The following is a 15,497-nucleotide window of genomic DNA, read 5'->3' as shown; positions in this document are numbered from 1 at the left end:
GAAAAAAAAAAACGAAAAAACATCGAGTTCTATACCATATTTGAAAATTTTAGCAATGGGTTTAAGTCTATAGCTGTCATAATGTTGGATCCATCGTTAATATCATTGCCTGTATGGTCTGTCGATGCTATTGCTTGTATCGCGACACATATCAGAGTCTGTAGGTTTTGAGAGAAAGAAATACGCGCTGATAAATGTTTTCCAGGCCAGAGTCCGCGGCGCTTCGGGAATCGAACGTGTCGGGTCGTTTTTGAAGATCAAAAATAAACTCTGGACGCGTTGGAGGGGTGGAAGGAAGGTGGCGTCTGCACGTAGGAGGTCGTTGTTGAATCAACCGCGAGAGACCACGTGCCGACGCGATAAAAGTGCGTACGATCTGTTGCTGTTCGCAAACAGTCGTGTTTGATCGAGCAGTGCGCGCTGTCTTCCTCGCTGTCGCTCATTCACGATCCCGATCCCCGCGGTAGATCACTGAATCGATCCATTCGTGCAGCGTGCGAGCCACCGACGCCATGCCCTCCAGCAGACTGCGCACAGGTAAGAAGCGTCGCTGGAATTTCGATCGAAGGCATCAAGCGAACCGAGTGCGCGATATTTGGCACAGTGATTTGTGGACAAACAAATAATAAGAATAGGTCGTTTGGTACATTCGAACGATTCAACTTTGGACGTAGTTTGGAAATAATCTTTTGGAGAAGAACAAAGGTACAGGAGTCCCTAAGTTCGTTCGTATTTGAATCACGTTTTAATAGATTTTCGAAATATTTTGTTTTAATATTACGCTCTTGTCCACGTGGGGCTTGAAAAAGTGCTTTCGAAAAATGGATATTGCAGTACAAAATAAAAGAGATTATTCGTAAATATACGATGGAAAATAGTGGAATTTAAATTGCATTGTTTAAAATTCCTAAAAAATACGAACGAACCGCGTTGAACGATAGTTTTTTTCTTCGAATGCACCAGCGACCGTGATTCGATATGCAAACTAAGTGCGCGTTCAGCGTTTGATTCAATCGCCTCTGCACAAAGTGTGTCAAGTTTATGAAAAGTACGATTAACGTGCGAACAAAGCATACGCTCACGCAACGTTTCAAGTTCGACTGAACGAATTGCAACGAAAATAAAAATCTTTTAACAATGAAAACACGGCAGATATAGTTGCAGTTTGAAACTGTTCGCTACTCTGCGTTGTGCGCTCGTTCGATCGCCGTAAAAAATCTCCAACATTGTGGAAAGAGGAACAACACAGATGTTTCTTTCATTTAATATTTGCTTATCGATGCAAAGTTTTCCAAGAAATACGCATCGTCTCTGGCCTCTTCGCGTACAGGATTTAGAGACGAACGAAACGTCAAATAAACGATTTGTCCAACTTTTAATCGCGATAGCTCGCGAAGTTTTGGGTTTGGATTCAGGTTTCTCGTTGAATCGTTAGAATACAGAATTCAGAATAGCTTCCTGTTATTTTCTTTGAACCAAATTCGGGCAATCGATCGAGAGTACACGTTGGAAAGACAGCTGCTGTACATAATACACTACAGTGACTCGTACAACGCGTTCGCGGGAACGCGTGACACAGTTCTGAGACTTTCCAGCGACTGAACTGGACGATAATGATTCGCGGGAAGTTGCCGTGGTGCAAATTCCAGATCGATAGCGCGGAAGACCTTGGGGTTCATTGCATTTTGATCTCGACGAGCGAACACATGGGTCATTGGAAAGTTTAAGTGCCATGCACGTATTTTCAGACGTTAAAAAGACTTTTGTTTCTACGGAATACCGAAAAAAGTAACATCACGAAATTCTGTTCATTATAAAAGCGACGTATGGTGGTTTGCATAATTATAAATCATAGTTCCATATTTTTCGTTTTAGTACGAAAGTTGGAAAAATCGTATGTGCATGTTGCGAATGAAAAATGAAAAGGGACCGAATAATGTTTCTAAAGAAATTTCAATGGGAAAACTGTTTTATAATCGTGCTAACGTGACGTACAGTTATTAAACGAAACGAGAAAAGGATTCGTTATGAAAGTGATTTATCGAACGTAAACATATAAATGCCTCCGTAATAGCAATGTTACGTTTCTAGACTCGTAAAACCAACGAAACGTTAGGTTTTATTTTAGTGCATACTGTGTTTATAACATGATTAATTCATAAACCTTGGAGACAAATATTTTCGAATCGATGTAACGGTGTCAGCGGATGATAGAGGATTCGTAGCGACGGAAAAATGTTATTCGATGAAAACATCGCGGTTTTTGAGTCATCGACCTGTTTGCGAGTCACGTACAGAGATTCGACGCGTGGACGTCGATATAATCAGAGCGAACAGATGAGGACTCGGAGAGATAAAAGCAACAATGTAAATACGACTCGGAAATATACCTATGTACCAGTTAATTTGTTCAATAGAAGAAACACTTCGGTTGGTCCTACCATTTGGCCATTTTTAGGCCTTCGTTGGATCGTTGACATTTCGTCAACCCGAATCTTGACCATTGTCGAGCACTGGATAACCAATAAGCAATTAAAGCCATCGCTACTTAAGGGGTTACAGCGTTACAAAAGTTCGTCACTTCGATGGATATATCAGGCTCGTTAAACGGAACGTGGACACGGATGCCTGTTTCCTGTGAAACTTTAATTATTCATCGTTCGAAGTACGGGGATTTTTAAATAGAATTTCAATAGTGCCACGCCAAGGTCGGGGCTGGACAGAAAAGTGAACCGGCTTTTTTCGTTACACGTAACTCCATTTATATGATTCTCCTCCGGTCGCTTGAATGGCCTCCGTCGTGCACCAGACATTTCAAACGCGATACAGCTTCTATTTAATATCCAATAAATAGGCACTTAGAATTTTCTTTCCGGGGGAAGGGAGGGGGGCGGGGACGCGAGATGTTTCACTGATACCGTTTTTGGTAATTTCGCGCAATGTTCGACTAAAACATCTCTAAAACCTTTTTTAACGTTACGTCCGTGCTACAACTTGTACCTGGTGTCATTCTAAAACCGATTTCCACCCCTTGCGACACATATTTGACCCTGTTTGACAAACTTGGGTCACAGCAACCCTATCGACCACCTCCGCTATCCCCATTTTCCACCGAACGCGAAACTCTTGAATCGCTGTTAGAACGTAATCTCGCTGTCGTAGCGACGAATTAATCCACGCTTACGAAATTCACGCGCGTGAAGGTCGACGTAAACAACGGGAGCAAATGTTATCACTTAACGTCAGCCGATAACGCTGCGTCCCACTGTTTGTTCCGTCAGAAAAAGCATTTATTGGGACGGAGTGCAATGGAATTTGTCTTTGAAAATCTCGTCCTGTGTCGCTCTTATCAATCGGTCGTATTTCACACGGTAGTTTTCCAGATTACGATTCCCTTTGGCGATAAGGAGTCTGGTCGTTACCTCGTCGACGTCGACGATTTTTCATCAGGATCCCCGGTTTTTCCGCGAATCGTTCACCGGGATGATCAATGGCTCGTCGCTAATTGGCGACTAATGGCGGTAATTCGATCGATTTTAATGGTGAAATTTATCGAGTTGCGGCGCGTCCCGACGGCAAACGGGGAAAGCTGAAACGATAATACAGTATCGAATGTCTGATCGATAAGGGATGAAAACGAGTGCGCGCAAATAGGCGACGCGTACCGCTAGAAAACCGAGGAAAATTACACAATTTTTCGTCGGTCGTTCATAAATGTCAAGTGTTTTTTACTTCGTACTGCACGTTGATCTCGCTTCTGTCCAAATTCTAATCGTACGTCGAACGATACGTTTTTCCAAACGCATTGTTTACTGTTTGTTTCCATTCAAACACACGAAACGAAATGTTATCGAGTGTTTATTTTCAACGATAGTATCCGCTATCTCGCGGCAAATGATAAAAATGTTTTCATGATACTCGATAAAGCGACATCAGAGGCGATCGAAGTCAGCGCAGTGCAACGAACAAATGATCATGCAATCATTTTAAACATAAACGAGTCCTTGGACTGGATCAGGACTCTTTTTATTCACAAAAGACAAGGGTGGATATTTTACGAACAGGGAAGGTATGCGATAGTCTCAGTTAGCCGGACCGAATTCGTTACAGTTATCCGGGGAATATTGTACTCAGTTTTTAAAGCTAGATTTTTTGCAAGAAACCTCGTTGCAAGAATGCAATTCCATCGGACGCGTAGCACGACGAGCTAATGAAAATTGGTTGTAGAAGAACCTTGAGGGGAGAAAAGAAGAGACGACGACTCGCGGCGTCGTGCTCGGGCAGCCTGCCACGAAGCCATTAGTCAATTTGCGCTCGAACTGTACACCGTCCAGTATATCTAACGGCGTTCATTCCTCTGATAGGCAGATTATACGGACAAATTGCCGGGTAATCTCTCGCTGGCGTTTCTATGGAATCGATCGATTGTATGCAGATCGTAGATTAAGACTTCGTTATAACCTTGGACCACCCAGGAGCTTGCCAAAAGAAACCCTCGAAAATCGTTTTCAACGATCTGTTGAAACGTCACGCGCGAGCCACGCTGTTTCAAAATTTTTAATCCACACGCCTCTTATCTCCGTTCTCTTTCCTGAACGGGATAGAATCAAATTTGTCGGCGATAAAAATGTGTCTCGTCAGTGACCAAAGAAATGCTCGAACCGCCTTCTGTTTGCGAGCGAAACGAAACGGCGGAAATAAATTACGCGTAATTGCATTGTGTCGAGAAGATCGAGAGCAATTATGCATTCGTCGACGCAAATGCGAACGCGGAAGGTATGTTAATTGTGTGCCTCGAAATTGAGAAAGATAAATTGAAGAGTTGAATAGTTTTTTTTCGATTCGAACGCGAACAAAAACAAGGCACGAGCTCCGTTGGAAAAAGGAGAATTAATTTTGATAATCCGTGTCGAAAACACGTTCGAACACAGGATCTGCACAGATCTACTACGTGGATTTTTCCTCTCAGGAAACTAATTTTCATTAAATTGGTTAAAAATAGATGTACGTATCTTGTACAGCGCGCCCCAGCATGAGTTATAGCTGAGAAATGGCGGGGGAAGCATACAATTACAGACGAAGCGCCAAGAATCAAATAAAAGAGAAACATTTACAATGAAACTGGCATGCAAATGTGCACGTTCGTAGTCGTGATTTTTTAATTAGAAGCGCGGAAAATGTGTTTGTTGGCGATCGTGTTCATCTGTATAACAGGATACCAGCTTGTTGCGTAACGCGTTTAATATCGCAACGTTTTCCATCGCGATCGGGAATCCGTCTAGGAAAAAAGACAATCGTGCGCGTCGGGTTATTATCTAAATGGAACATTCGTTACTATCGATAAGAGGAATCGATTAATCCCGCGGATTAATTTAGCGTGATGGTTATTTCTATAGGTCGGGCTGTAGAAGTCACTACGCGATCGACGATTTTCACGGTTCGCTTATTGTTAGCCTTGGAAATTAAAATTCTCCGACATAATTGCAAGTCAATTTTCTTTTAAAACTGATTCAAGACTCGCTCGCATCAATCGTTCATCGTATTACGATTCCATTTGTATCTCTTTTATTTGGCACAATCGCGAAATTCAAAGACCAAAATCTTAACTATTCGTTTATTGTTTGCTCGTTAATATTAACATATCTTTATATGCTTTGCAATAAGGCACGATTCCACGAATTCCATCGAAGAATAATAAATATATTTTCCAAGTTTGCGATCATGAAAAAAACGATTTCACGCTCGTCGTTGGTCCAGGGTGCATCGAAAGCGATCCCGAACAGCGCGCGAGAACGAAACGAATGATTTTTCCGCGGAGCACGTCCACCTATTTGCATTTTGTATAACCGGGCAGCGTGTATTGCAAACCGCGAATTCGCCTTTCTGGCCCCGAATACACGGAAAGTAATCAGAGATGCACGCTCATTGGAAGAGTGCACTGTGATTGATGCACCTGGTCTGTCCATGCACTCGCTGTTGGGCCGATCGACTGCTCGCTTTGATGAAAATATCCATATCCGTGGAAATTGGATCCGCGTGGACATCGTCGGCACAATTCGCGATTTCGTTATCTACAATCACCGACAATCTCGGTCCTCGCGCAGAACGATCGACTCTATCGAACGAGACTCGACGTTACGAATCGTTCGACTGCTCGATACGTGTTTCGATTCGCCGGCAACGTTAACATTTTCGTCGTTTAGCCCGCGTCGGATACGGTACAAAATTCAACAGTTTTTTCGTATCTAGAGACGCCCTCGACGTTTGTCCAAATCATGGTGCTGTTGTATACGATTTTACAAGTATTTATTTATTTATTCAATGCACGTTTAGTAGACTTACGATGACTTCCATATAGTGAGTTACAATTAATCGTTCTCTTATAATTTGATAATTTAGTAAACTTAATTTCGAAACGCGTTACGCCTCGTTTGTCACTCGAAGAAAAAATTTGTTTCCGTTTTCTGTGGATCTACGACTGAATTTTCCGAGTTGAATTATCGGCACAACGATTCGGAACGTATTGTTAGGAATAAATATATTTTCTGACGCTTGCCCGGAGGGTAGGCGCACCTGCGGCGCAAGAAATTACGCGGTAGAAAAAAAAGAAATAAAGAACAGATGAAAACTGCATTATCTGAATTAAGGCCGTCTCGTCGGTCACTGTCGGAAAATATTAGCGATAGTTCAACAAAAAGTCAATCGATCGCGCGGAGGCAGCGAGTACTGAACACGCAAATGCCTTGACACGATGTTTTTTAAAAGTATCATTCGAATAAATCCTCTGTCATCAACGAAATATGCTTTTGCATCGATCTCAATAAGATTTCTTAAATTTAATAATATTTCAGGGGTATTAAAATAGATTATAAAAGTAAATACTACGACGAATCAGTTCACAATCGTCTGCGAAAGAAAGTTTTCGTTCCGTGGACTATCGTATAGCAATTTGTACGCGTTCGTAAATTATGGGGACCGGATTTACGAACTGTGGGACTCGCGTGCGCTGTTCCTCTATCTTCGATGGGACCGACGCGTACTGCAGAGTAATTTTGGGCCCCCGTACGAGGCACGGTGCCCGAAAACGCGAGATTTAAGACGTTCGCGGGCCCGCGTTACGGTGCATCGAAGAATTCCATGCATCGGGACTGGATTCCACGCGACGCAGCCACCACGAAACGATTTTATGACCGGTTCCGAACGATCCCTGTGAATTTAAACGCGACTCGTTCGGACTACCTTGACTCAAATACCGGGATACGTGGTTCGAATCGTGATCAAGGCTACTCCGTCCGTTTTTTTTTTTTTAACCAACTCTCGACCCTGGGTACGATTAGCGATGGCTGTAAGTTCGCTGACTCGATCTCTGGATCGTGATGGCCCATTTTAACACTGAAACGACGCGCTTTGTGTGCACAAAAAAATTCAGTCGCATTGTTATCGATACATCAAAATGATTCAATATACGAAATTAACGGTAAGGACTCGTGCGTGCGTGCAATATTGGATAATTTGATAAGGTTATCGGTATCAACGTGCTTTTACGTCACTAGATGCAAAGATACAGTACAATATATTATTCATCGTGTGTATTGCACAATAAACTAACAAGATAACGTCTTGCGACGTTAGTGACCGCTTTAGGTACTTACAATTCTTTGTTGTGGGAAACAGAAAACGTTCGAAACTCCGATAAAATAGTATATATCGCTCGACGAAACTACGTTACTAATTGAAACTGCTGAAACAGTCTCGTAACTTGATTATTATACCGAGAAAAAAAGTTACGGGACGCTGATCCGAATCACTATCGAAGCACGCGAATTAACCGAGACATTTTAGTGGTATTAAGACATTTCTGCAACGTCTAATAGAGTTTTTGGGATCAATTTAATTTATTATTCACATTAATCGAGACCTAGCTGTGCTTTAAACATAAATAACAGGATTCTTGACGAAAATATTCCACCATTAGCCTTCTCGAGCCAACTAGATCTGTTTGCTACGATAGTTGAATAGAGATAAATGCGTGTTTAAAAGTTTTTAGGATCAATCGAACTTATTATTCGCGCTAATCGAGACCCAGCTACGCTTCAAACATAAATAGCAGGATACTTGACAAAAATATTCCATCGATCATTAGCCTTCGGATCCACGATCCTCCTCCTTCGAATCTGCCTTCCTGTCGATGAATCTCGAAGAAGATTACATTGTATCGTACCTCGAGGATAAAAAAGAATTGCCGGAAATCATTACTCGAGCTCGTCCCGCGAGATTCATCTCGAATTTTCTCGCCTCCTCAGCGGGAATTTCAGCCGAGGCGGACTTTGTCCAGCTCGACACGAACTCCGTCGATGCTCGATCGTACGTCGATCGAATTTTGATAAGATTAACAGGGAAACGCGCGCTTTTCGGCGATGTTTACGCGCGGTTATCTCTATCTGCTCATCGAACGATGTACAGAGGGACACTTGTGCACGTAGAATAGACCGCGAATAATCCAGTCGCGAGCAGACTCGTGTTAACGCGTGCGATTCGCATACGTCCTTCGCGGAGTCAACCTCGCAGAGTCAACTGTTCCGGGAGCTTACTCCGTCGGTGGAAGTCGGTTCGTCTACACGTCGACACGCAGGAGCAACGAACAATGTCTCGAGAGCACGGTAAGATCCGTGAATTAATTCTTTTTTTTTTTGGACGAAATTCTTCGTTCGATTCCCTCGAGGGACCCAGAAGGATCGAGGAAAGTGAATTTGTGCCGAAAGTGAGGGAAAAAGTGTGTTTTCCCGGCGTGTTTACCGAGTTCGCGATGCACCTAGTGCATCGAATTCTTCGCGCACCTTCATTTTAACGCGATGTTACGTTCTCCGTTACGCAAGATTAAAGGATCCTTCATCACCTTTCAATCTCTATATTTGCATTACCGTGTTCTATACGTCGTTGTCCAATGTGTTTGCTTATTCTATATTTTCCCTAAAATTATTTTTACGCCTCCTGTAGACGTAGGCAGATGTCAGTCGTAGACAGTTCTAGTGTTAAACAGGATTGGAGAAAAAACTTGCTCAGACATTGTTGGCACAATGATTTCACCATCGACGCTGCTTACAGAGCGCAACGTGCTTAGGAAATAATTTCGTTTGAAAAACAGCATCGAGCAATGCGTTGTTTCATGGTTGTTCGATTCCTGGCGAAGCAAACTTCGAGAACGGTGATTCGAACCTTTCCATCGGCGAAATTGCAAATTTTTAACGTCGTTAAAATGACGGAACGATAATTAGTCGTAGAAAAAAGTTAATTCGCGAGGTAAATAATGATGTTTTGCACGGGAATGATGCCTTTCGAATAAACGACGTGGTAATGATTTATATAAATGGCAGGTACAGAGGTTGCCAACAGGTACCCGAAGTCCGTCAGAAAATACGAAACGAAAATTTTATGTTCTTCGTTAAACTATGACTAATCTATTGATGAATACATTTCTCGATGCATAGATAAGATATTTCCCGAAATACGTGTCACTTCAAACAATGATATAACACGCTTACCATCACGAAGAGATGGACGTTTCTGTTATTTTTACATTTAAACATTATTTTTACTCGAGCCTGTTACGCATTTATAGTTTGTGGACTGTCACGTTGCACCTCTTACAGTATCTTTTCTCCTCTCCATTTTATATTATTTTGAAGTTTGGATTCTCTTGGAAGATTTTCTCTTCATGAAAGTTGTCTTTTATTATTGGTTCAGTTTCAGTAGTGTTTTATTAGGTGCTTAGATACTTGTGTACAGTTTTTTTACACCATATATACCGTTTAACAATTTTTAAGTTAACATCTTAACTCTAGTTACATATAAAAAAAAAATATAGAAAATTATAAAACGTTATATAAATATATATCTAATTCTATAATTCAGTAGGAACCTGTCTTTTTTGGTATCATCAATTGTTTCTATCTACTCGATCTTCTATCTTCCATCTTAAAGAGTTTACTGGATGATCAAGATCGTCGGATCAGGAAAGTACGAATTCGAGAGAGCTTCCGTAAGCTCGACAATTTTTACACGCCAGTTTTAACCTCAAAGCGTGCAATTATTCAACATTTTACTATGATTCCGTTCTTCCAAATGCAGGTATATTTTATACACGTGTTTTTCCGTGTTCTAAAAATAGTATCGAGATCCAAGCGTCTTCGTATCTTTTTAAAAAAAGTATAATTCTATTAAAAAAGAAAATAGAATCCCGAGTAGATACTCGTAAAATGTTTTTTATATTCCATGCTATGACTGAGCGAAATATTATGTCTCATGTAAATTCAAGTTATCGAAGTTAAAAATAATCGGACGTTCCATATGTATCGGAATCCTAATTATACATACACCACGACCGGAATTATCGAATCGGAATCACAACGCGATTTATCGTAGTTCCTCTACGATCGATCCCGTTTAAATTATTGTTTGTCGAAGGATCATTGGGCTAGTTGCAAACGTAGAATTCATATTGTTCGATGATATAGTAGACGATTCACGATTTCAACGAGTGGTCCGTTTTTCCAGGTTTCAAGAAACTGATGCAAGGCGAGGGCGCTTTGAAGAACATCGTGTTGGTAGCCCTGGCTGAGATGATGGGCACCTCGATGCTGGTCCTGATGGGATGCATGGGATGCGTCGGAGGCCTCGGTGTGATTCCATCGCACTTTCAGACTTCGATAACCTTCGGTTTAGCCGTGATGGTCGTGATTCAGGTCGGTGGGGGATCCAGAAAAGAAGTTTCTTAAGGCTTCTTAATGGGATTAATCGAGCTTTCGAACCCAATGCAGTTCGCGTACGAAGATATATTCGCAACGATCGTCTCCGTTTAGCTCGACTTCATTTTGTTTCTGATTTCGTTTGCAGTCCGTTGGACACATCAGCCAAGCTCACGTTAATCCAGCGATCACTGTGGGGGCGATCGTGCTTGGAAAGAAGACGCTCTCGGAGGGTTTGATCTACTTGTTGTCCCAGATGATCGGCGCTATCGTCGGATTTGGAATTCTGAGGGTTAGTATATCTCGAACTATTCGAGTAAATAATCGAATAAAAGAAGGAGAAGAAATCGTTACAAAGTAAACTTAGGCGATAGTGTACTCGAGGTTAACTTGATTTTTGATAACACGTTTCAGCGTAGTCGGAACTTTACCCTCGGCGCGTACTGCTTATCGAGGTTCACGACCTTCGTCCAATCTTTGATTAAAAAATGTCGTACGGGAGTTTATGCAACGCTAACCATTTCTAACATCGTGGTGTTTTCACGATAATCGCGAAAAATCAATGTCCATCTTGGTCTAGGAGCACACTCGATCTTCGACAGGCTGAAGTGGGATACTCGGTGCACGATAAAGTCGATAAAAGAAACCAACGAATCGCAATAATAATTAACATCGTTTCATTAATTTCGTAAGATTAGATACTGTGCTCGAGAGCTTCGCGAACCAAGATTAAAACGAGACACTTTATATGATACTCTGACACTCGAGACCATACTTAACACAATTTCAATTGTTTTACGAGACGAATGGTTTTCATCGCGCCATAATTATAGGAAATGTGACAAACAAATTGTATTCGAGTATCCAACTACAGAAAAATTGTCAAATCCTAGTATATCCCGCTCTGTTATAGCAAATTTTACGTTTATCGTATCGTTGCACGTGTCAAATCGTAAACGTTATAGGATTTTAACGATCGTTTATCGTTTACAAAGTTTACGTTCTCGGAACTCTCGCGCATTATAACCATCGAACGTGGTATTTATAAACAAATCGGTCGCGTTGCTCGAATTTACTAACGTATCTTTATTAAGAGTATTTGTTCCAAAAACAACTATCCATTTCTGACAACAGATTATCTTAAGAATCGCCATTTATTTCCAAGTATCGTGCAATTCGTTGATATTTTTCGTGTTCCAGTTGGTGACGCCATCGGATCATCTGACGGCCAAAGGCGTGGGCGAATTGGACTCGTTTTGCGTGACCGATCTTCACGCGGATCTGTCAGCCATCCAAGGGCTTCTTCTCGAGGGCATATCCACCGGTATATTGATGCTGGTCGCGTGTGGTGTTTGGGACAAGAGGAGCGTAAAGAACACCGACTCCCTATCGCTTAGATTCGGTCTGACCGTATCTGCGCTGGCTCTGGCCTTTGGCCCTTACACGGGTTGCAGTATGAACCCTGCCAGATCGCTGGGCCCGGCTATCTGGAACAACCAATGGACCCATCACTGGATCTACTGGTTCGGACCCATCGGTGGCGCTCTTCTCTCCGCCTTCATGTACAAAACCACCTTTGGTCTGCCGGACGACGAGGAAGAGGACACTATTCCGGAAGCTGTTGCCTTGAGCACCGTAGATACTCAAAAAGCAGAGGTGAGACCACGAAACGTGTCGAAAGAAACTGTTACTAGTCTCTGCAACCCTGGTCTAACCGGAAGACGTGTTGAAATCGGTCGAAATCAAAGACAGCCATTTTTGTTTGGCGCGAAATCGCCATCTTTCTCTAGGGGAGGGATCACAAAGCTGTCTGAGAATCGTAGAAGATTATTTCCATACTTAAAATCTAATTAGACCATTTACAAATGCCACGAGAAGATCAGGAAATTCATTTCTGGACCTATTATAAACATTTCGCTTAGAACTCGGACGCTAAATTTTTGTTTGGTGCAAAATCGTCATCTTTCTATAGGGGAGGGATCACACAGCTGTCTGAGAATCGTAGAAGATTATTTCCATACTTAAAATCTAATTAGACCATTTACAAATGCCACGAGAAGATCAGGAAATTAATTTCCGGACCTATTATAAACATTTTGCTTAAAATTCGATTGCCAACACGTGTTTTCGTGGATTTCGCGAACATCCAGGGTTTGTGGGGGTGTTCCTAGTAAAAATATCGATTTGCATGCGCGTACGCGTAGGCTAACCGCCAGCAAATTGAAGCACGCGCAATTTTCGCGGGAACGACAGGTTCTATCACGACGATATTGCTCGTTAACTCGGTCTCCTGTTCGACTCGAAACGAGACTTTAAAATAACCGTGGAACGAGGCCCGCCAGCCTTTATCGTGTAAACGTCATGCGCACCGTGCATCAGGGTTTTTCGCATGACGCGGATTATCTTGTAAGGGCTGGCCATAAAAGTCGACGATAAATCGTTGGTTGGGTCTGGGAAGTTCGGTGAAACTGGTTTTACGGGGCGGCTGGATTTAAGATCCACGGTTTACCGTCGATTGGGAACCTTAACGCGGATCAAGAGAAAGTCGTTTCGGGGATAGCGTGTCTTACACCCGTCGTTCAACTTCTTATACTATGGCTTCTTTGTGCTTGATGTCGCAAATTGCGCGGGAAACGTCGTCAGTTCGATCTTACGTTAAAACTGACTATGGCGGACTCTCGATTCGTGATACTGTAGCTTAGACGAAGTTCCTTTAACAGCGGACGCTCGAAGCTTTTATTTTTTGTAAGGTTAGAAACTGTTCGATCTAACGTTTGTTGTGGTATTTATTTTTAGGAATCAGAAGACCTCTGTGCCTTAAATCCCTTTTATAATCGCGATTTATTATTTCGATCAAAGCTTACCGAGCCTCGTTTCTTTCTCCTGTTGTAGGCTTGATCCGAATGGAGGGCGGATCGATCGAAGGCGTCCTGGGTACAGGATCGATCGACACTTTTTTCGAGAAACCACAAGAGATTAAGCATTTAATGGAGGACAGCCGCTTTCGAAGCCCACGGACGATCCAATGTTCGCTCGAACGAGGCAGAGTCGATAGGACGGAGCTTGGAAGCTCGTTTACCGCCTCTCGAAACAAACATTCTACACACACACGATCATTCGCACAACCAGGATTAACTCATGCGATCCTATCGTCTCAGCGTTGTTCGTCCATTTCGCGAAATCACAAGACTGTCACTGAAATCGCTCGTCTCTTTCGTATTTTGCCTCGCGAGCACAGTAGTCCCTCGCTTAAAGACAGAATTGACGGTTCTTCGTTAACTCGAGCGACCTGCGGCTCGATTAAAAACCCTCGGTGCTACAAATCAAAGACTTTCATACTTTTTCATCGGTAACTATTGTTCTTTGGGAGCTATTACAATTTTTTGTAATAAAAATAGTCCAAATTCGGATTAGTTTTCGGTAGAAACTACGAAGTTACGAATTCGTACGTTGAAGTCTCCGTTCACTGCCCTCTTCGAACAACTGTAACTGAAAATATGTTTTCGGTCTTTAAGCGAGGTATTAATACTTTGACGCAGTGGTTCTCTACCTTTGGCGTAACGGTCGAAGCAACGAGTAATGTACAATCGCGCGTAATTGTATAGGCTGCTCTTGCTGTTACGTTTAGAGAGACACGTTCAGTGTCGATTTCGTGGGCCGAGAATCACTGTATCGATTCATTTTATGGTCGCCGCGCTAGTCTGTTTATTTTCTACGTTACGCGGATTCGAGATGACCGTTGCGACGTTTGAATACACTTTGTAACGGACCGATCAAACGCCCCCGCGTCGAATGTGCCGTTTGAACCGGTTAAACGCGTCGCAAACAATAGGTACGTGTGTCGTCCGTTTGTTATATTGTACAAAATCGTCACACTTTTGTAGATTAATTTAATCGCAACGATATAAAGCGATCAGACGAGACAAATATCCAATAATAACCGTGTAAGTTCGAATTTTGCAATTATTCCGCTTATGTGTGTCGGATTTCGGGCGAATCGATCGCTGTAACATTAATTCGCGAGCTTTATAGAGGCTCGCGCGTAACAATGCGCTCGGATATTAATTATCCCTCCGGTTGGATATCGTACGAAATTAATTTTACACGAACCGACGTTCATCCCTTAGGCGAAACAGAAAAATAAAATAAATTAATATATTGTTTTTCCGCGCGTGTCGACAATTTAAATCCTAAATACCGTCGATAAAATTCCTCCTTAGCACGTAGGATTTCGTTTAAGAATTTCACGTGAAAGTGAAACGATCGGCGATTCGATATTCGCAAGTTAGAAACGTTTCTCCCGCTGAGCAGCCAAGTATGCCGGTCGGCCTACGTTGCAGGCGTCTCATACTAATTTCCCTGGCACTTGCAATCAAATTAGTCGGACGCAGGTACGTATTTCTTCGATTCTTTCAACGAGAAAAAAAAATTATTTAAAACCCGCGTATGAAGGGGGAAAAATTCAAACGGGTTAATTTCTGATTTTCGAATCCAGACGATGAAAGATTGTGGGGGGGAAAAATCGCGGCATCCTCGTTTCAAGAATCGCACGAGAGATTGGCCGTTTTCGCGACGGCGAAACGGTACACATTTCGTTAACAATTACCAACCGACCTAGCAGTAAAAAATTAATTCCCGCCGGCTACAGGATCGATCCGGCCAGATAGCTTTTCGGGTTTTCCATTACGAATGAAAATCTCCATCCGACGAGAGGGAAATAGAGGGACATAGTGGGGGGAGGGGGGTACGGAC

The 15,497-nt window shown here is 42.4% G+C and overlaps 1 protein-coding gene across 2 annotated transcripts; it reads left to right on the top strand.

Annotated features, from left to right (window-relative positions):
• The first annotated feature begins 340 nt into the window (after window positions 1–340).
• LOC143346829 (aquaporin) lies at window positions 341–14,912 on the top strand. Of its 2 annotated transcripts, none has more exons than XM_076775336.1 (5): window positions 341–537; window positions 10,555–10,742; window positions 10,894–11,037; window positions 11,946–12,401; window positions 13,638–14,912. In XM_076775336.1, the coding sequence occupies exons 1-5, from the start codon at window positions 513–515 to the stop codon at window positions 13,641–13,643; spliced, it is 819 nt and encodes a 272-aa protein (XP_076631451.1). In that variant the 5' UTR covers window positions 341–512; the 3' UTR covers window positions 13,644–14,912. The 2 variants fall into 2 exon arrangements, with proteins under 2 accessions (XP_076631451.1, XP_076631452.1); XM_076775337.1 differs by lacking the exon at window positions 341–537 and adding an exon at window positions 8,495–8,660.
• The last annotated feature ends 585 nt before the right edge of the window (window positions 14,913–15,497 follow it).

The sequence above is a fragment of the Colletes latitarsis genome, chromosome 10 (assembly GCF_051014445.1).
Source record: "Colletes latitarsis isolate SP2378_abdomen chromosome 10, iyColLati1, whole genome shotgun sequence".
Lineage (NCBI taxonomy): Eukaryota > Metazoa > Arthropoda > Insecta > Hymenoptera > Colletidae > Colletes > Colletes latitarsis.
This window is presented reverse-complemented; position numbering and strand designations above follow the sequence as displayed.

Bases quoted from the DNA above. Each gene is read 5' to 3' on its own strand.
- LOC143346829 (XM_076775336.1), top strand. From the start codon at position 513: ATGCCCTCCAGCAGACTGCGCACAG. The intron at 10,743-10,893 runs GTCGGTGGGGGA...TTTCGTTTGCAG, and splicing joins CCGTGATGGTCGTGATTCAG to TCCGTTGGACACATCAGCCA. The intron at 11,038-11,945 runs GTTAGTATATCT...TTCGTGTTCCAG, and splicing joins TCGGATTTGGAATTCTGAGG to TTGGTGACGCCATCGGATCA.